This window comes from Moschus berezovskii, chromosome 14 (assembly GCF_049115385.1).
Source record: "Moschus berezovskii isolate FMDL1 chromosome 14, NW_MosBer_1.0, whole genome shotgun sequence".
NCBI lineage: Eukaryota > Metazoa > Chordata > Mammalia > Artiodactyla > Moschidae > Moschus > Moschus berezovskii.
Window position 1 is genome coordinate 60,693,713 of NC_142473.1, and position 21,687 is coordinate 60,715,399.

The 21,687-nt window shown below is 37.9% G+C and overlaps 1 protein-coding gene across 1 annotated transcript in view; it reads left to right on the plus strand.

Moving 5' to 3' along the window:
- Positions 1 to 21,687, plus strand: part of ACER3 (alkaline ceramidase 3) — a 151,779-nt gene that overhangs the window by 85,266 nt on the left and 44,826 nt on the right. Inside the window, exons 5-7 of the mRNA XM_055423741.2 lie at positions 621 to 702; positions 3,350 to 3,385; positions 20,789 to 20,847. Of these exons, the coding sequence (XP_055279716.2) occupies positions 621 to 702; positions 3,350 to 3,385; positions 20,789 to 20,847 (177 nt within the window). The remainder of the gene's footprint in view (positions 1 to 620; positions 703 to 3,349; positions 3,386 to 20,788; positions 20,848 to 21,687) is intronic.

Consider the following 21,687-nt stretch of genomic DNA (forward strand, 5'->3'; position numbering starts at 1 on the left):
CAATGGGTGTGACAGTGTTCCAGTACATTTTATTTTCAAAGTCAGGCTTAGGTTGAGAAACTGGTTTTTGCACTGTGGTTTGTTACCCCAATCTAGACAAATATGTCATCAGCCCATCTGTGTCAGTGCAGATTTGGGCACTTAGAAAACCTAAGATCAAAACAAGGAAATTCTAGCCACTGTTATCTTAAGACTGAGACTAGGGTGTGTGCTCTCCTTGACATTGTTTGTTGATCTGTGTTTTGTGTCAAAACTATATTTATTGAAAGAAAAAGTAACTGAGCATTTATAAACTAATATCCTGATACACCTATACCTGCATGAGGCAAAGCTGAGAGCAGATAATTTAATAAAAGTATCCCGATGAGCACTGTACGAAAGGGAGAGCAGAAGATGACTGCTTTCTTCCGTAACTGAAATCAAGTGTCTACTCCTGATCCCCACAATCTCTTGGAGGCTGTAGGCAGTGTGGGTTCTCTAAGTTAGTGTGTGGTTTCAAGGAAATGATGGGCACCAGTATACCCAGGGCATGTATACACATAGCAAAACAGCATTCTGTTTGTTTTCCTAGTTTTATATTCTAAAACAAGTTTCTCCCCCCCTTTTTTTTTCTTTTTAAGGTTTGAATGTTTTAAGATGAAGAACTCTGTAAACTACCATCTGCTTTTTACCTTAGTTCTCTTCAGTTTAATAGTAACCATGGTAAGTCATATTTTATTTCTAACAAATTAAGCATGTGAACTGCCGTTTATGGGGTTTGGTACATTTTGCTTCTAGTGTTTGCTTCATGCTGTTCAAACTGAAATATTTCTAAAGGAAACTCCCTTATAGATATTGCTTCTTTGTTTTCTATTTAGGAGTTATTTCTCAACAAAAAGTTGAAACATTTTTTTTTTAAACAGGAAGTGGGGAAAGTCAAAAGGCAGATATTTAGTAGCAATAGAAAGCAATTAACAATGAACTTTTCCTCATGGATGAACATATTACCTCCTATTTGTTAAAAAAAGAAATTGGCTCTAATCTTTAGGGCCTCCTGTGACTATTTTAATACCTAAACTTTTCCAAATAGGTTGAGATAGCTGATCACTTCTGTGTGCCAGTTCATCTGTTCCCACATTTCTAGTACTACCTATTACCTGACAACTACCAAATCCAAATCTTAAGCTTTAGATATCACTAATATCAGGAACCTCAATCTCAGCACATTCCAAGTTGAACTTATTTACCCCTGCCCCGTGATACAAACCTACTCATTATCTTTCCTACAAAATCTGCTCATGCTCTAAGTTGCTTGTCTTGGTTAGTTCAGTTCAGTCGCTCAGTCGTGTCCGACTCTCCGCGACCCCATGAATCACAGCACGCCAGGCCTCCCTGTCCATCACCAACTCCCGGAGTTCACTCAAACTCATGTCCACAGAGTCGGTGATGCCATCCAGCCATCTCATTCTCAGTCGTCCCCTTCTCCTCCTGCCCCCAACCTTTCCCAGCATCAAGGACCTACTAATATACTCTGTTACTTAATAACTATGGGGCTTTGGACAAGTTACTTAACCTCTTAAAATTTCCTCTTTCATAAAATGAAAATAGTAATAAACATACATTTCATATTAGTTGTAAAATTTAATCCCTGGTATATAGTAAGGACTCCATAATTCTTTTGCCTTAAAAAAAAAAAAAGCCTTTTAAGAGCCTTACCCTTCTGCATTTCTTCTGTTACTAACAGTGAGAATCTGAAATTATGTAAAGGGAAATTAGTGTTTTGAAACAGCAAATTTCAGAGTTTAAAAACTTTCTATCTTACTGAGTTTAGAGTTATATATATATAAATATTTCATACACGTCTTAGGATTTAAGCTTTCTGGTTGCTTAAAGGAAATGATCTACTCTTGTAATGAAGGAACTTCCTCCAGGAATAAGAAGTTCTGTAGCAAATTGTAAAATTACATAAAATTTGTGAGATCAGCAGTACATTAAATGAGGCTATAAAGATTATTGCCTTGTTGGTGAGAGAAGCAAACTAATAAATGCCGTAACATTTATACATTGACAGTCTGGTAGAAAGAAGGATGAATGGTGGAGTCTGCTAAGCAGAAAAAAAAACTCAGAAAAGACTTCAAGAAAGAGGTATAATTTGAGCTGAATCTTAAAAGATGAGTGTTTACCAGCAGGGGCATTTGCTAACACAGTGAAGCATGGCATGTTTAAAGATACAGAAGCATGAAACTAGCCTCTTTGGGGTAGCAGTATACTTTTTGGAGCCTAGGATGAGAAAGAGACGGAAAGATAGGAATAAGGCCAAACAGAAAGGCTAGAGCAATGTCATGGGAATGCTTTGAAATTTGGACTTTGTCTTGTAAGTGATAGGAGTCATTTCAGATTTGTGATTTAAATTTTGACTCCTCTACCATGTCTTTTTAAAGGTGTACTCTTAACAGGGCAGTAAATGCATGCAATAAATGGGCATTGAACTTAATCACCCACATGACATTGGAGCCTGAAACTAGAGTTTGTATAACTGAAAATGTTTCTCAGTGAATGCATTAGAGATTTTTGGAAGCAGAAGAAAGAACATGAAATTTATTTTAAATGTTTTCACTTATTAGCATATATTATGTGCTAGAGACTTGCGCATATTTTGGCTAATTATTGCTAACTATTATTATTCCTATTATCCAGATAAGGAAAAATGAGTCTTTTGGTTAAATGACTTGCTCAGACATGTAGCAAGTAAGTGGCAGTTTGAAATTTTACTGCTAAGTCCAGTGTTCTTGCTATTGTGAAACAGATCTGCTGCAGGGATTGTCAGCATAACCTCTTCAGCTCTGATGAGTATTCATGCATCTGTGCTTCTCCCTGATGCTCATGCAGAGGCCAAGAGGCCAGAGTAATCCACAACAGCTGTGAGACATTTAGTTTACCTTGAAGAAGCTCGGGCTTCCCTAGTGAGTCAGCGGCAAAGAATCTGCCTGAGGTGCAGGAGACATAGGTTCAATCCCAGAGTCGGAAAGATCCCCTGGAGAAGGAAATGGCAATGCTCTCCAATATTCTTGCCTGAGAAATCTCATGGACAGAGGAGCCTGGCAGGCTACAGTTCCTGGGGTCGCAACAGTCAGGCACAACTTAGCGACTAAATGACAACATCATGATAAAGCTAGCACTGGCGCAGACACACCTGTAGGTAATAGCCCTTTTGTGGCAGGCCACGTAATCTGATTGGTTTTACGTGGCTGGAGTCAGTTCTAGGAAGCAAGATGAGGGAAGCCAGAGACGTGAGATTTGCAAGGTAGAAGGTTTTATTTCCCCTTCATAAAGCACTTCTTTCACATCTATTTCTTTTAATCTTTTTCAGGTTTACCTTAAGGTAAAGGAGCCTATATTCCATCAGGTAATTTTTTAAAATTATTACACATTTTATTACTTAACCTGCTTTGTATTTTCCTTTTCTAGTATATTATATGCATATACAACTTATGGAAATGAAATGGTGGATGCTGTAGGAAAGAACAGTGTTTAAAACAGATTGCAGACAAGTTCCTATAGGAGGTGTAAGCAAAATAGAAATACCAGGAACATTCAATGCCCAGGCGCCACTAGCTGTTGGTAGACAATTATGCAGGTGCAGCATTGCTCTTATAAGCACAAAAAAAGCAGGAAATATTATTCACATGCACATATAAGCAGTCTTTTTTATGACATTATCTTCTAGAAAAGATATGGGGAAAATACTCAAGAAACTTTCAGTCTAATATGTATGAGTTATTTATATCAAGAGAAACAAACGTAAGAAACTTTGGTATTAGAAATAGTAACTTATGTGCGTCTACATTTTAAGGGAAACGAGCTCAGAGATATTAGGTAAATTGCCCCATGGTTACACAGTTATTAATTAAGGGGCAGAGCCAGGATTCTAACTAGATTTGTTTGACTCCTGTCACTATTCTTTTAACAAAGCAGGATAGATAGAAATACATAAATAAGCGAGGAAGCACATATTCCAGGAGGATTAGGGGCCTTATACTCTTAGAATATTTTGTGTTTATATTAAAAAGTAAATGTTCCTATAACCTTTTAAGCTAAAACTAGACAATAATCATCTGAAATATGTTTTTTAAATAAATAAATTCCATATCCACATTATTGCGCCTAAGTTTTTTCCATAGGCCAGCTGAAAGTAGATGTACTAAATAACATAGATGCTATTGGGAGGGGAGCATTCTCACTCCCCTGTTTGTTATAACTTAAAGTGATGTCATTGTGTATTTATCCCTTTATTAGAAATATTTATTAACACAGTATAAAAATTAAGTTTATGTGAAAAATACCTCAGTTTTTATAAACTACTTACTTGAAAAATTTGAGTTAATTTTTCTAAGTTTGTGACCACTCAGTTTTCTCTTTTGTGTTTTTTACTTATTTGGTACTGTGTTTTGTAATAAAAGGTACAAACTATTCATGTAACTTTCCATGCTGTAATTTCCTGTGTTTTTCCAATAATATTTTCTTCTCTGTGTATAGGGAAGATAAATAGGTATCTGTGTATGCTGATAGGAAGGATGAAAACGTATAATTATGACTAATATCCTAGGCTTCGGTTCAGTTCAGTCGCTCAGTCGTGTCTGACTCTTTACAACCCCATGAATTGCAGCACTCCAGGCTTCCCTGTCCATCACCAACTCCCAGAGTCCACCCCAAACCCATGTCCATTGAGTCGGTGATGCCATCCAACCATCTCACCCTCTGTTGTCCCCTTCTCCTCCTGCCCTCAATCTTTCCCAGCATCAGGGTCTTTTCAAATGAGTCAGCTCTTCACATCCTAGGCTTAGAGATTAAAGATCAGAATAGGGAAATGAAGAAGAGGAGGAATGCTAGATAAAGTAGATAAGCAATCTGAAGGTAGGGATTCATTCATTCGTTTATTCGTTAGATATTTGCTGTATACTTTCTAAGTACCAAATTCTGAGCCTGATGTTGGAAATAAAGAGGCAGTAGAGCACAGACTTAAGATCTTGAATAACTGAAGTCAAGCTCGTCTTTCCACTTACTGTATAAATTACTTAACTTTTTTGAGCTTTGGTTTCCTCATTATTCAACAAACACTTTTTAAGTACCTTCAGTATACCAGGTGCTGTACTAGGCACAGGAGATATACTAGTGAGTGAAATAATGAGGTCTCTGCTCTAACAGAGCCCAATAGACTGCATCTCTAAAGTTGTTATAATAATCTCCTAAAGTTGTCTAAATTTAAATGAAATAATGCATTTAAACCTAGCATGTAAACACTCAGTAAATGTTCAGTTCAGTTCAGTTCAGTTCAGTCGCTCAGTCGTGTCCGACTCTCCGCGACCCCATGAATCACAGCACGCCAGGCCTCCCTGTCCATCACCAACTCCCGGAGTACACTCAAACTCATGTCCACAGAGTCGGTGATGCCATCCAGCCATCTCATTCTCCGTCGTCCCCTTCTCCTCCCGCCCCCAACCTTTCCCAGCATCAGAGTCTTTTCCAGTGAGTCAACTCGTCTCATGAGGTGGCCAAAGTATTGCAGTTTCAGCTTTAGCATCAGTCCCTCCAATGAACATCCAGGATTGATCTCCTTTAGAATGGACTGGTTGGATCTCCTTGCAGTATAAGGGACTCTCAAGAGTCTTCTCCAACACCACAGTTCAAAAGCATCGATTCTTCGGCGATCAGCTTTCTTCACAGTCCAACTCTCACATCCATACATGACCACGGGAAAAACCATTGCCTTGACTAGACGGACCTTGGTCGGCAAAGTAATGTCTCTGCTTTTTAATATACTATCAAAGTTGGTCATAACTTTCCTTCCAAGGAGCAAGCGTCTTTTAATTTCATGGCTGCAATCAGCATCTGCAGTGATTTTGGAGCCCAAAAAAACAAAGTCTGACACTGTTTCCACTGTTTTTCCATCTATTTCCCATGAAGTGATGGGACCAGATGCCATGATCTTTGTTTTCTGAATGTTGAGCTTCAAGCCAACCTTTTCACTCTCCTCTTTCACTTTCATCAAGAGGCTTTTGAGTTCCTCTTCACTTTCTGCCATAAGGGTAGTGTCATCTGCATATCTGAGGTTATTGATATTTCTCCCAGCAATCTTGATTCCAGCTTGTGCTTCTTCCAGCCCAGCGTTCCTCATGATGTACTCTGCATATAAGTTAAATAAGCAAGGTGACAATATACAACCTTGACGCACTCCTTTTCCTATTTGGAACCAGTCTGTTGTTCCATGACCGGTTCTAACTGTTGCTTCCTGACCTGCATACAGGTTTCTCAAGAGGCAGGTCAGGTGGTCTGGGATTCCCATCTCTTTCAGAATGTTCCACAGTTTATTGTGATCCACACAGTCAAAGGCTTTGGCATAGTCAATGAAGCAGAAATAGATGTTTTTCTGAAACTCTCTTGCTTTCTCCATGATCCAGCGGATGTTGGCAATTTGATCTCTGGTGCCTCTGCCTTTTCTAAAACCTGCTTGAACATCTGGGAGTTCACGGTTTACATACTGCTGAAGCCTGGCTTGGAGAATTTTGAGCATGACTTTACTAGCGTGTGAGATGAGTGCAATTGTGCGGTAGTTTGAGCATTCTTTGGCATTGCCTTTCTTTGGGATTGGAATGAAGACTGACCTCTTCCAGTCCTGTGGCCACTGCTGAGTTTTCCAAATCTGCTGGCATATTGAGTGCAGCACTTTCACAGCATCATCTTTCAAGACTTGAAATAGCTCAACTGGAATTCCATCACCACCACTAGCTTTGTTCGTAGTGATGCTTTCTAAGGCCCACTTGACTTCACATTCCAAGATGTCTGGCTCTAGGTCAGTGATCACATTATCGTGACTATCTTGGTCGTGAAGATCTTTTTTGTACAGTTCTTCTGTGTATTCCTGCCACCTCTTCTTAATATCTTCTGCTTCTGTTAGGTCCATACCATTTCTGTCCTTTATCGAGCTCATCTTTGCATGAAAAGTTCCCTTGGAATCTCTAATTTTCTTGAAGAGGTCTCTTGTGTTTCCTTTTCTGTTGTTTTCCTCTATTTCTTTGCATTGATCACTGAGGAAGGCTTTCTTATCTCTCCTTGCTATTCTTTGGAACTCTGCATTCAGATGCTTATATCTTTCCTTTTCTCCTTTGCTTTTCGCCTCTCTTCTTTTTACAGCTATTTGTAAGGCCTCCTCAGACAGCCATTTCGCTCTTTTGCATTTCTTTTCCATGGGGATGGTCTTGGTCCCTGTCTCCTGTACAATGTCACGAACCTCCGTCCAGAGTTCATCAGGCACTCTATCAATCAGATCCAGTCCCTTAAATCTATTTCTCACTTCCACTGCATAATCATAAGGGATTTGATTGAGGTCATATCTGAATGGTCTAGTGGTTTTCCCTACTTTCTTCAATTTAAGTCTGAACTTCGCAATAAGGAGTTCATGATCCGAGCCACAGTCAGCTCCTGGTCTTGTTTTCGCTAACTGTATACAGCTTCTCCATCTTTGGTTGCAAAGAATATAATCAATCTGATTTCGGTGTTGACCATCTGGTGATGTCACTAGTGTTAAAATGCTACATGGCTGTTGGTCTCAGAACTCACTATCTGATCAGGATGATTAACTTGTAAAAATGTATTTGTAGTATATACCTTTTATAATTAACATGTAAAAGAAGTACTAATGCAGGCAAGGACACAGTCATATCTACCTAGATGACTCAAAATAGAATTACAAAATATACTTATTGAATGTAGCTAAATAATTGCTTTCTTTGGTACTGAAGTGCAATAGTAAGGAAAATGGCTGACTGTTTTGATACAGTAGTATTCCTTGCTACTTTGCAAAGTTTTATTTAAAGAGAATTTAGCCTCAGATGTCTGATCTAGAGTATCCTATGCTGACCTGTTAAGTAATTAGGATTGATACTTTCTATTTGTGGCTTTAAAAAAAAAATCTATCCCTAATTATCTTCTGAGGATCATTTTTAAGAAGAGAGACCTTATTCTGAGAATCTTCTAATTGTCAAAGTTTAGAGTATTTTTCTTTCATATAACTGTTGATGTTTTTATTTGTAGAAACTTAGAAAAATTGCTCTGGAATTTGTAAGTGGAAAAATTGTTTGGAATTTGTGACAAAATTTTTCAAAATCTTAAAAATAATGAAAAAGGAAAGCAGAGCAACGTGGTTTAATCTAAAGGAACGCTGACTTAAGGCTGGGATCTTTATTTCTTACCACTTTGATTTCTTAAAGTTCAGAATATCAATATCTTACTATTTTATTATCCATCAACAAATTTCTTGATGTACTCTCCAATATTGTATTTTCCAATATCTTTATCTGTAAAATGTTCAAAACAAGGATATGTACTATTTCATAAAGATTATATAAAAATAATATAAGATAATGCAAAGCACAAGGCAATAAGCATAATACTGTGTAATACTAAAAGTATTTAGTAAGATATAAGATGACATGCATAAATTTCTGCCTATGATGATCATGGAAAGCTTCTGAAAGAGATATTTGAGTTGGGCTAGAGAAGTAGTAGTGATAGTAGTGATGTGTGTTTGCTTATTTGCTCAGTCGTGTCCGACTCTTATGACCCCATAGACTGTAGCCCACTAGACTCTTCTGTCCATGGGATTCTCCAGCCAGGAATCCTGGAGTGGGTTGCCATTTCCTTCTCCAGGGGATTTTCCTGACCCAGGAATCAAACCCAGGTCTCCTGTATTGCAGACAGATTTATTACCTACTGAGCTATAAGGGAAGCCCCGATAGTAGTGATAGTAAAATTAAAAGTACCTGTCACAACAAGGATGATTGTCTTGCTAACCAGATTAGCTTCCCTGAGAAAGAATATACTGATAACAGTTCTATTTTATTGAGTCCAAGGTGATCCAGACATCTAAAAGAGAGCCAAATGCTATTTATTTAACTTGATGGCCTTGTGAAAGATAATATTCAAATCACATAGCTGTCACATTGAATAGAAACACCAGCATGTCTTAAGCAGGAAAACAAAAGCAAAAGCATACATGAGAATAGATTAAATGGACATGTAAGAAATTATTTAACCCTTTTAAAGAAACTGATTGAACAATCAATAGTTGAGTATCTCAGATGAGATCTCATCTAATGTCTCTAATGTTCCTTAAAATCTTCTTGCCAAAGTAGATGTCTCCTAAAGATTGTTTCTAGACATGGCATACCGGTATTTTATTACTGTGCCTTCTAATTTGACACTCAAGGTTTGCAGGAAAGAACACACTATGTAAACAATTTGAAAAACAGAAACTTGGGTTTTTAACATTAAAAAATTTTTATTCTATCATGTTTCTTTTGTGCCATTTTATTACAAATTAGAGTAGAAGGATATATATGCACACTTGGAAAAGAAGCTGACTTTTTTAGTGTCTACTAAATATTGTGCTAAATATTATATATTCTTTCATATAGTTTATATAGATTGACTCACTCATTATCTTATTAAAATATCAGCATATCTGTTTAGGAATTGGGATTATCTTCATTTTATAGATGAGATAACTGAGAGTCAGAAAGGTTAAGTAATTTGCCCAGTGTTCAGCTCTTGGTTGCAGAACTGGAAATTGAACTCAGATCCTTTTTTTCCCCCAAACCCATATTACTTTTATGATATGTCCCTATAGCTAATTACATTGGAATCTAATTTATTGTCCGAAATATCTGTTTTTCAAAAGAATGAAAAGTACTATTTAGATTTTTGTGCAATAGTGAACTTGGAAGAATGTGAAGACCAAATATATAAAACTTAAGGATAGCTGTGCTTTACTTTAAACCTCAGTTCAGTTATCAATTAAAAAAACTGCCCCAAGTCAAATATAAGTGAAGTACTTTGGGAATAAAAAGAGATTAAGTAATTTTTATAGAAGGATATTAGGAAGGCTTCACACAGGAAATGACATTTGAGGAGTATTTATTTGACCATGGAACTCTCTCTCTTTTTTTGTTTTTTCATTGAATATCTCTTAATATCCCTCAGTACAGTGGTATTCTTGGGTCTTATTTGGGAAATCTTATTCTAAATACAAGATCATGTAAAACATGAGAAGAGAAAGAAGAATGGAACCAAATTGTGAATCATTGACTGTCATGCTAGAGTTTGGAACTTATTTTGTCATTGACAGAGACATAACATTATAAGATCTGTTTCAGATAATTCTGGCAGTTGTATGTAGGCTGGATTAGAAGGCTGTATAGTTTGGGCAGAATTAAGATTTTAAACTGGTTCTGAATACCTACAAAAACTATGTTTTTACAAAGCTTCATTGCCTTATGAGTCTTATGAAATTATGTTACAGTTAAAAAGTAGTATCTGCATTTAGCTTACTACTATTTAAACTATCATCTAATTATGTAGGAAGTACCAGCCTTTTAGCCTTATCATATGAGAATTGTTCAGGTCACTAAGTCATGTCCTACTCTTTGCAACCTCATGAACTGCAGCACGCCAGAGAATAATTTGTACTATTAACTCCCAAAACAAAAGGCCTCTTAACATCAGTATTTTGACTACGATTATAAAAATATGAAACCACAGTCACCTAGTTCAGTCCCTTCATTTTACAAATGGGAATCCAAGAGTAAAATGAGTGAAGTGACTTATTCAAGTGACTTTACGTATTGAAACAGTAATCAGGTGGTAGAAAAATCTGGATTCCCCTGACTGTAGCCCTTGGCTTTTTCTGTTAGAGGTTCTCTTTACTATGTTTGGGCAATTGAGTAAGTTCATTACAAACTCCAAATGCCTAAATCCCATTACCTATTACCACCATGTGAAGAGGAACTCAAAGGCCTCTTGATGAAAGTGAAAGAGGAGAGTGAAAAGGTTGGCTTGAAGCTCAGCATTCAGAAAACGAAGAGCATGGCATCTGGTCCCATCACTTCTTGGGAAATAGATGGGGAAACAGTGGAAACCGTGTCAGACTTTACTTTTTGGGCTCCAAAATCACTGCAGATGCTGATTGCAGCCATGAAATTAAAAGACGCTTACTCCTTGGAAGGAAAGTTATGACCAGCCTAGATAGCATATTAAAAAGCAGAGACATTACTTTGCCAACCAAGGTCCGTCTAGTCAAGGCTATGGTTTTTCCTGTGGTCATGTATGGATGTGAGAGTTGGACTGTGAAGAAAGCTGATCGCCAAAGAATCGATACTTTTGAACTGTGGTGCTAGAGAAGACTCTTGAGAGTCCCTTGGACTTCAAGGAGATCCAACCAGTCCATTCTAAAGGAGATCAATCGTGGGTGTTCATTGGAAGGACTTATGCTAAAGCTGAAACTCCAGTACTTTGGCCACCTCATGCGATGAGTTGACTCACTGGAAAAGACTCTGATGCTGGGAGCGATTGGGGGTAGGAGGAGACGGGGACGACAGAGAATAAGATGGCTGGATGGCATCACTGACTCGATGGACATGAGTTTGAGTGAACTCCGGGAGTTGGTGATGGACAGGGAGGCCTGGTGTGCTGTGGTTCATGGGGTTGCTAAGAGTCGGACACGGCTGAGCGACTGAACTGAACTGAACTGATTACCACCATAGGTTCCCACTCACTGGGGCTTTATCCACAAATCCCTACCTGATCTCCCACCCTCATAAATGTTTCTTGACCACAGATGAGCTGAGTGCCTTTCTCCGAGAGTGAAAGACTTGAATTCACTCTGGGCATTTAATGTGAAGCTGTTAATTATTCCAGTGGGTTAGTATGGAATTCTTTATTGTCTAAATGTCTTTTACTTTTAAACAATATCAGAATTACAGAAAAGCTGCAAGGATGATAAAAAGAACTTTTTCCCCAAACCACATGAAAGTTTATTGTCAACATGTTGGAACAGGATGACTTATGATAGTGTCTACTAGACATCTCCATTGTGTAATTGTTCACTGTCCTTTCATAATTAATAAGAACTTGGCAGTAAAGTACTTTGAGACTTATGAAAATACTCTTAATTATTAAACTTTGAATTTATTTATTTTTATCTGTTTGGACTCTCTCTTATATTCCTACTTTATGCAGTATTCACTGATTTGTAACTATCATGATTTATTTTGGTATATCATGATTTCTTTGAAATAAAGAAAAGGTGGCAAGGATACACAGAAAAAGTGTACAAAAAAGTTCTTCATGACCCAGATAACCATGATGGTGTGATCACTCACCTAGAGCCAGTCATCCTGTAATGCGAAGACAAGTGGGCCTTAGGCAGCATCACTAGAAACAAAGCTAGTGGAGGTGATGGAATTCTAGTTGAGCTATTTCAAATCCTAAAAGATGATGCTGTGAAAGTGCTGCACTCAGTATGCCAGCAAATTTGGAAGACTCAGCAGTGGCCACAGAACTGGAAAAGGTCAGTTTTCATTCCAATCCCAAAGAAGGGCAATGCCAAAGAATGTTCAAACTACTGCACAATTGGCACTCATCTCACACGCTAGCAAAGCAGTGCTCAAAATTCTCCAATCCAGGCTTCAACAGTATGTGAACTGTGAACTTCCAGGTGTTCAAGCTGGATTTAGAAAGGGCAGAGGAACCAGAGACCAAATTGCCGACATCCACTGTATCATCAGAAAAGCAAGAGAGTTCCTCAAAAACATCTACTTCTGTTTCATTGGCTATACTAAAGCCTTTGACTATGTGGATCACAACAAACTGTGGAAAATTCTTGAAGAGATGGGAATACTAGGCCACCTGACTTGCCTCCTGAGAAATCTGTAAGCAGGTCAGGAAGCAACAGTTAGAACTGGTTCCAAATCGGGAAAGGAGTATGTGAAGGCTGTATGTTGTCACCCTGCTTATTTAACTTATAAACAGAGTACATTATGTGAAATGCCAGACTGGATGAAACACAAGCTGGAATCAAGATTACTGGGAGTAATATCAATAACCTCAGATACACAGATGACACCACCTTTATGGCAGAAAGCTAAGAACTAAAGAGCCTCTAGGTGAAAGTAAAAGAGGAGAGTGAAAAGGCTGGCTAAAAACTCAACATTCAGAAAACTAAGATCATGACATCTGGTCCCATCACTCCATGGCAAATAGATGGGGAAACAATGGAAACCGTGGCAGACTATTTTGGGGGGCTCCAAAATCACTGCAGATGGTGACCGCAGCCATGAAATTAAAAGACGCTTGCTCCTTGGAAGAAAAGCTCTGACCAATCTAGACAGCCTATTAAGAAGCAGAGACAAGGTCCCTCTAGTCAAAGCTGTGGTTTTTCCAGTAGTCATGTATGGATGTGAAAGTTGGAGTATAAAGAAAGCTAAGCGCTGAAGAATTGATGCTTTTGAACTGTGTTGTTGGAGAAGACTCTTGAGAGTCCCTTGGACTGCAAGGAGATCCAACCAGTCCATCCTAAAGGGAGTCAGTCCTGAATATTCACTGGAAGGACTGATGCTGAAACTGAATCTCTAATACTTTGGCCACCTGATGTGAAGAACTGACTCATTGGAAAAGACCCTGATGCTGGGAAAGATTGAAGGCGGGAGGAAAAGGGAACGACCCAGGATGAGATGGTTTGATGGTATCACTGACTCGATGGACATGAGTTTGAGCCAGCTCCGGGAATGGTGATGGACAGGGAAGCCTGGCGTGCTGCAGCCCATGGGGTCACAAAGAGTCAGACACGACTGAGCAACTGAACTGAACTGAACTATCATGATATATTTTGGTACACAAATCCTCAGATTTCGCCAGTGGAGCACTTTCAGGCTGGTATCCGTGTCCTTTTGACCTGTTCCCATCACTCTGAATATGTTTTACGTTTTGGCACAAGAAGATGTTCTTGACTCATCTTGTTCTTTCTCTGCTCCAGGCCTGATATCCATGGAGCCTTGGTTTCTTTTATTGGAGAATGGAATTTAGAAACCAGATCCAAGTGCTAGATACATGGCTACATATGTCTCTCTATTAGACTGAGCTGTTTCAGGTCAGAAATAGGGTATCTTTTCATCTTTGAATGACGAATGCCTAGTCCAATGTCTGTCACACAGTCTGTGTTCAATAATTTGTGGTTGTTTAGTCGCTCAGTTATGTCTGACTCTTTTGCGACCCTGTGGACTGTAGCCTACCAGTCTCCTCTGTCCATGGGATTTCCCAGGCAAGAATACTAGAGTGGGTTGCCAGTTCCTTCTCCAGATCTTCCTGACCCAGGAAAAAAACCTGTGTCTCTTGCATCCCAGGCAGTTTTTTTTACTGCTGAGTCACTCAGAATTCTCATTCAGTAAGTACTTGGTAGAAAATAAAGTGGTCAGTTATTTGGAACTCCTTTCCATGTTTTTGCTTGATCCATGTCTATTATGATAGACATAATGTCTCTGTCATGTCATGGAGACATACAGTCATGGAGAATGTAGCTCTGAAGAAATATTGAAAGTCAGTCTCCCTCATTATCAAAATAATTATTGTTTATCTACAGTTTTTTACTTCCTTGGTGGCTCAGATTGTAAAGCATCTGCCTTTATTGTGGGGACCCGGCTTCAATCCTGAGTCGGAAAGATCCCCTGGAGAAGTAAATGGCAACCCACTCCAGTACTCTTGCTTGTAAAATCCCATGGACAGAGGAGCCTGGTAGGCTACAGTCCACAGGGTCGTAAAGAGTCAGACATGACTGAGCAACTTCACTTCATTTCACTTCACTTCACAGTTTTTAAGGTCCCACACTATAGCCTCAGCCTACTTAATTTGCCCTCTTTTACCTCTCTGTTTCATTTGTCTTCAAATCTTTCCATATAGGCATCTTAATGCCAAATCACAGAAGAAAAAATTGTTTTTCTGCCTTGCTCAAGAAATCTTTCTTTTTACTGATAAGCAAAATCATAACATGTTTTTTTCCTAAGCTTCTTAGGAATTAGTACCAGGTCTCAGCTTACACACAGTATATTTCTATGATGCTTTAGCAGCGAGAAAATGCAAATACTATTTTTATTATACTCTTTGGTGTCCAGGTTCGACTCATGACACAGGATGCTTGGGGCTGGTGCACGGGGATGACCTGGAGGAAGGATATGGGGAAGAGGGAGGTGGGAGGGGGGGTTCAAGAAGGGGAACACATGTACACCCAGGGTGGATTCGTGTCAATGTATGGCAAAACCAACCAATATATTAATGTAATTAGCCTCCAATAAAAATAAATAAATAAAAAGAGATTGAAAAATTTATTAAATATGGAGAGAGATAAAAATTCCTTATAGAAATTTTTTTAAAATGAAAGTTGTAGAGAATGGAAAAGTACATTCTGTTTTCTTTTTATTTAAAAATGAATAATCTTAGAAGACTCTTGAGAGTCCCTTGGACAGCAAGCAGCTCAAGCCAGTCAATCCTAAAGGAAATCAACCCTGAATATTAATTGGAAGGACTGTGGCTGGAGCTGAAGCTCCAATACTTTGGCCACCTGATGCAAACAGCCAACTTGTTGGAAAAGACCCTGATGCTGGGGAAAATTGAGGGCAAGAGGAGAATGGGGTGACAGAGGTTGAGATGGTTGGATGGCATCCCTGACTTAACGGACCTGAGTTTGAGCAAACTCTGGGAGATAAATGAAGGATAGGGAAGCCTGGCCTGCTGCAGGTCATGGGGTTGCAAAGAGTCAGACATGACTTAGTAACTGAACAACAGCAGTCTTTGAATATGCATAGAAAAAAGGTTATGTGGACACTTCTAGCTCTAAGAAAGCCTAGGAAATCAAGCTTTTATAGCTGGACATACAACCATCCTAATAAAATCAGTCTTTTATAAAGATAGAGGCAGGAGTAGATACTGAGTGGGCTACTATGGGGGTCTGCCTCAGGTTCCTAGGGGAGAATAAAAATATATAGGATAGCTGGGCCATGGAAGCAACCTAGATGTCCATCAGCAGACGAATGAATAAGAAAATTGTGGTACATATACACAATGGAATATTATTCAGCTATTAAAAAGAATGCATTTGAATCAGTTCTAATGAGGCGGATGAAACTGGAGCCTATTATACAGAGTGAAGTAAGTCAGAAAGAAAAACACCAATACAGTATATTAACACATATATATGGAATTTAGAAAGATGGTAATGATGATCCTATATGCGAGACAGCAAAAGAGACAGAGGTAAAGAACAGACTTTAGGACTCTGTGGGAGAAGGCGAGAGTGGGATGATTTGAGAGAATAGCATTGAATCATGTATATTATCATATGTGAAATAGATCGCCAGACCAGGTTCGATACATGAGACAGGGTGTTCAGGGCTGGTGCACTGGGATGACCCTGAGGGATGGGATGAGGAGGGAGGTGGGAGGGAGGTTCAAGATGGGGAACACATATATACTCATGGCTGATTCATGTCAGTATATGGCAAAAACCACTACAATATTGTAAAGTAATTAGCCTCCAATTAAAATAAATAAATTAAATATATATATATATATATATAGGATAGAGATGTTTGTGAAGAAAAGAAAATTTATTTGGAAAATCCCCATTGTACTTCCAGGGTATAGGATGTTATCCATCATTAGATATGTTTAACATGCTCTCTGAATAATCCATTTCTTTCGACTCCTCTATGCTGATGATTGTAAATCTGTTAATTAAGCTCAGTTTTTTCTTCTAAGATTTGGACCCAGATATCCAACCCCTGTTACAAATCTCCACTTGGCTATCTAACTGACACCTCAAAGTCAGTTAGATATTTTATTTCAGTTTACACAGAAATCAAATAACATTTTCATCCCTTGTCTTTGTTTTCATATTATTCTTTAACCCAATAAACAGTTTAACTATGCACTCAACTGTCCAAGTCATAAACCAGGCCATCATAGATGTTCCCAACTTTTACTTACTCCCATATCAAATTGATTATCAGTCACTTTGACACTTTTAGTAATTTTGATAAGCCTTAAACAATTTACACCACACCTTAAAGTTGTTCTAAACCTTAAATATCTCCCTAATCTATCCATTTTTCTCCTTTCCCATTGATACTACCCTAATTCAGGCCCCATGTCTCACCTAGGTCACTACAATATCTTGTCAGTGGTCAGTTTTCCATTAGTCTCACCTCCTAATTCATTCTCTAACATGGCAGGGACATCTTTCTAATACATGAGTGATCATATTGAGCTACTGCTGAAACTTTTATTGACTTTGCATTGTTCTTTACATAAAGTCCCAACTCCTTAACGTGACTTGTAAAGCAGATTTGATCTCTGCTTACCTTCTAACTCATTTTCTTTGCTCTTCTCTCCAATAAGTGTGTCCTAGACAGCATGACTGAGCGACTTCACTTTCACTTTTCACTTTAATGCATTGGAGAAGGAAATGGCAACCCACTCCAGTGTTCTTGCCTGGAGAATCCCAGGAACGGGGGATCCTGGTGGGCTGCCGTCTATGGGGTCGCACAGAGTCGGACACGACTGAAGCGACTTAGCAGCAGCAGCAGACAGCATTACTTTTTTCTAGTCCCCCAGTTACTCTCTTCCACCTTCTTTTAATAATGTTTGTTATTACTAATAATTCTTATCCTACTAATACTTCTGCTATAAAATTAAACATTATATCCTCCAAAAAGTCTTTCTTTTTTTCTTTGTTTTATTGAGACATAAATTACATACAGCACTGTATAATTTTAAAGTGTAGAACAATGATTTGACTTACATACGTCATGAAATGATTGCCACAGAAGGTTTAGTGAACATCCATCATCTCATAGAGATACAGTATATTAATGAAATTAAAATCATTTTTCCTTGTGATGAGAACTCTTAGAATTTACTCTTATCAACTTTTATATGTAACATATAGCAGTGTTAATTACATCTCCTGTTATACATTACATCCCTAGTCCATGGAAGTCTCTTTGATCTGCATAAGTTTACATTAGGTGGCCTTCCTGTGTGCTTACAAAATGCTCTGTTCAGTCCCTGTCACAGAGTTAAAGTACTACATTTTAACTGCATGGTTACTTATCCCTCTCCTCACTAGGCTGTGATTGCAGAGATCATGACTTTTCTATTCACTGTTATAGCAGCATAGCTGCAATTACTAATGCATGTGGGCAATCAGTCTCTGAAGTGAAGTGAAGTGAAAGTTGCTCAGAGGTGTCCAACTCTTAGAAACCCCATATACAGTCCATGGAATTCTCTAGGCCAGAATACTGGAATGGGTAGCCTTTCCCTTCTCCAGGGGATCTTCCCAACCCAGGGATTGAACTCAGGTCTCCTACATTGCAGGCGGATTCTTTACCAGCTGAACCACAAGGAAAGCCCAAGAACACTGGAGTGGGTAGCCTATCCCTTCTCCAGAAGATCTTTCCGACCCACGAATTGAACCGGGGTCTCCTGCATTGCAGGCGGATTCTTTACCTACTGAGCTATCAGGGAAGCCCAGGAATCAGTCTCTAATAGACTTTAATCTAATACTGTGTTTATTTATTTTTATTGTAAAATACATGGTAGAGGATACAACAAGTATAACATTTTCATCTTATCAAGAAATTCAGAGCTCTACTTATACACATACGTTGTGTATAAGATAACACATTTTGCCCTCTCATTCATGTATGTGTGTACATCTGCCAGGTTTGAAAGCTTAGAGTAATGGAAGTCACTGTAATGTGTAGAAGCAACAGCCCCTTTTTTCTTTCTTTTCTCCCCCTCACCATCCTTTATTACGGGCATCTTTTATACTGTTCTCATGTAGGCCCCAAGCCTGCAACATGTGCAGTCCTTGATAACAACAAAAGCAGACACAACACTCCTCATTTGTCTTACCTGTTGTTTTCAAGGCTGGGAGTCTTGAGGTCATTCTCAGCCAGGCCCACACCATCCCAGGCTGTATATTAACCCTTTACTTATACCATTATCTCCCCAGGGACTAGTGCAATGCCCAATAGATGTAGTTGGATTCTATGTAGTAGAAGACAACTAGTAGGCAAGAATCATAATAGGGCCTTATAAGAGAGTCCAAAATAGAAAGGGTGAAAGTGGAAAAATATATATCATGCCAATGCTAAGCAAAAGAAAATATGGTATAGTTATCAGACAAAACAGGCTTTAGGAGGGGGAAATATTTCTGTTGATTGAAAAGGATTACTTAGTAGTATTAAAAGTGTTCAATTTGGAAAACTATAATTTAAAATTTGTATGTACCTTTAATATATATAGTACCTCAAAATATATAATGAAAAAATTGACTAAACTAGAAGAAAAACTAGAGAAGTCTATATCTTAGGTTACTTTAGTGCATAATTATCAGTACCTTACAGAAGATACAGAAGAAAAACAATATGATTAAAAAATTTGACCTATAGAGCAAATGTAAAATATTGCACCCAACAATTGCAGAAACACTTTTTGATCCACATTTACAGAAATTGACCATATACTTGCTCATACAGTAAGTCTTAACAAATTTCAGATGACTGTAATCAGAATATAATTTCTGACTATAAAGCAATTACATTAGAATTTAAGTAATATAAATTTAAATAACATGGATCAAAGAAATCCTAGAAATTGGAATTGAATTGAATCAATGGAAAACAGTTTGACACTTATAGTAATTTTGATAATTATATGCCCTCTGAGCCAGCAACTACATCTGTAGGTACATACTCTGGAGAAGTTTTTGTATGTGTGCAGTAGAATGTGTGAATAAGAATGTTTTGTAGCATTGAAAACTAGAAATAACCCAAAAATGTCCATCAGCACAGCAATGGGTATATAAGTTATGATATTTATTTATGTAACGTCAAAAGTGATTGAACCATGGCAACATATAACATTACTGGATCTTAAAAGACAAAAACAAATGTATGTTGCTGCTGCTACTGCTAAGTCACTTCAGTTGTGTCCAACTCTGTGCGACCCCATAGACGACAGCCCACCAGACTCCCTGGTCCCAGGGATTCTCCAGACACGAACACTGGAGTGGGTTGCCATTCCTTCTCCAATGCGTGAAAGTGAAGTCGCTCAGTCATGCGCGACTTAAAAAAGTCAGAGTGGTTTTCTCTAAGGAGTAGGGGAGAGAGTTGGACTGGGAAGAGACAACATATGTCTTGACCTGAATGGTACCCAGCTATTGGCTTTATAAATATTTATTATGTTATACCTTTATATTCTATGAAGTTTTCTTGTATTTAATAATTCACGCTTTTAGAAGTTAAATTTTCCTACTAGTTTCAGGTTTCCAGTTGGTAATACCTATCCAGTGCTCAGTATAGAAGAGAAAGAGGTTAGTTGTTGGAGCCAAGTCTGAGAAGATGTGGGAACATATAGAATACAGAACACAGGGGAATGGACTAACCTCAGTCAAGAAGAAATGGGCATCTCTTTCTTTGAAAACTAGGAGTGGGAGAAAGAATACAGGGAGAGGATGCAGAAACACTTAGGAGGAGAGTTTAAAAGAGTTCAGATATATGAGATAGGAAGTAGAATCATTTGCTAAAAGTGAACCTAACAAAAAGGGAGGGATATCTAGGGAGTATGAAGCAGAAATACAGCATTTCTTCAGGTTTCAGCAGATATTTAAAATTTCTTGTAACCATTCAGAATTAAAATTAATGCAGGACTCCTGATATTGGTTATTCACAAGCAGGATCTTTCCTCAGAGGTTAGTATGACTCTTAATTATTTAATTATATTAATACATATGTTCTTTAAAATGTAATGAAAGATATTAAATGCTTACATTTAACTGGGAGGGCTATTTTTGTAGACAAAATATACTTCCATTGCCAAAGAATAATGATCTTACGAACTTCATTTTTCCTTTCTTCTTCAGGTCATGTATGGAATGTTGGTCTTCACTTTAGTGGTTCGATCTATTTATATTGTTACATGGTAAGTAGTTTGGATCATCAGAAGAGTATACTTAGGTGGTAAATCTATAGCCTAAATTGAAATAACTCATAAAATCCAACTCCAGAAGGGATATTGATAGAAAACTTATAACCCAACATTTATTATGGTATATTGCAAAGGAATACTAATTCTTTAAGCAAGTTGTTAATAGGCATCATGTGAAAGCAAGACTTTTAAAATTAAAGAAATTTGAAGAAAGCTGTGTATGATGGCCTCCTTTTGAATATTTATAATGTACATGAGTATATTAAAGGCCTTGAAAACTCCTACAGTAGAAAGGAAAATAATTGTTTTTATGTTTCTCAAACTACTTAACTAAGAAACCCTTTTTACAGACTATGTCTCAAGAAAGGCTATCTGTGTCACAGAGAAACAGTGTTCCAGAAAGATCATTTAGGAAGTAGGCATCAACTTTATAGAGTTTGTGAAAAATAAAATAAATATATCATGTGAGAACCTGACATAGGGCCTGGCCATATAGCAGATGCTCAGTAAGTAAATAGTATGTGATTTATGGCTTTGTTCCTTTTTTTTTTTTCCTCTTTTATTTAAACTTTTTATTTTGAGATAATTTTAGAAACACATGCATTTGTAAGAAATTAAATAGAGATCATCTTTACTCTTTACCAATTTCCTCAAGTGATAATGTCTTGCAAAACTATTCTACAATATCATAACAGGATTTGATGTCAAGATAACAGAACAATTCTATCACCCTGTGTTGTCTTTCTGTAGCCACACCCACTTTTGCTCCTACCCCATCCCCTCACTACCTATCCTTAACCCCTAGCAACCACTAATCTTCCCCTTCTTTCTCTA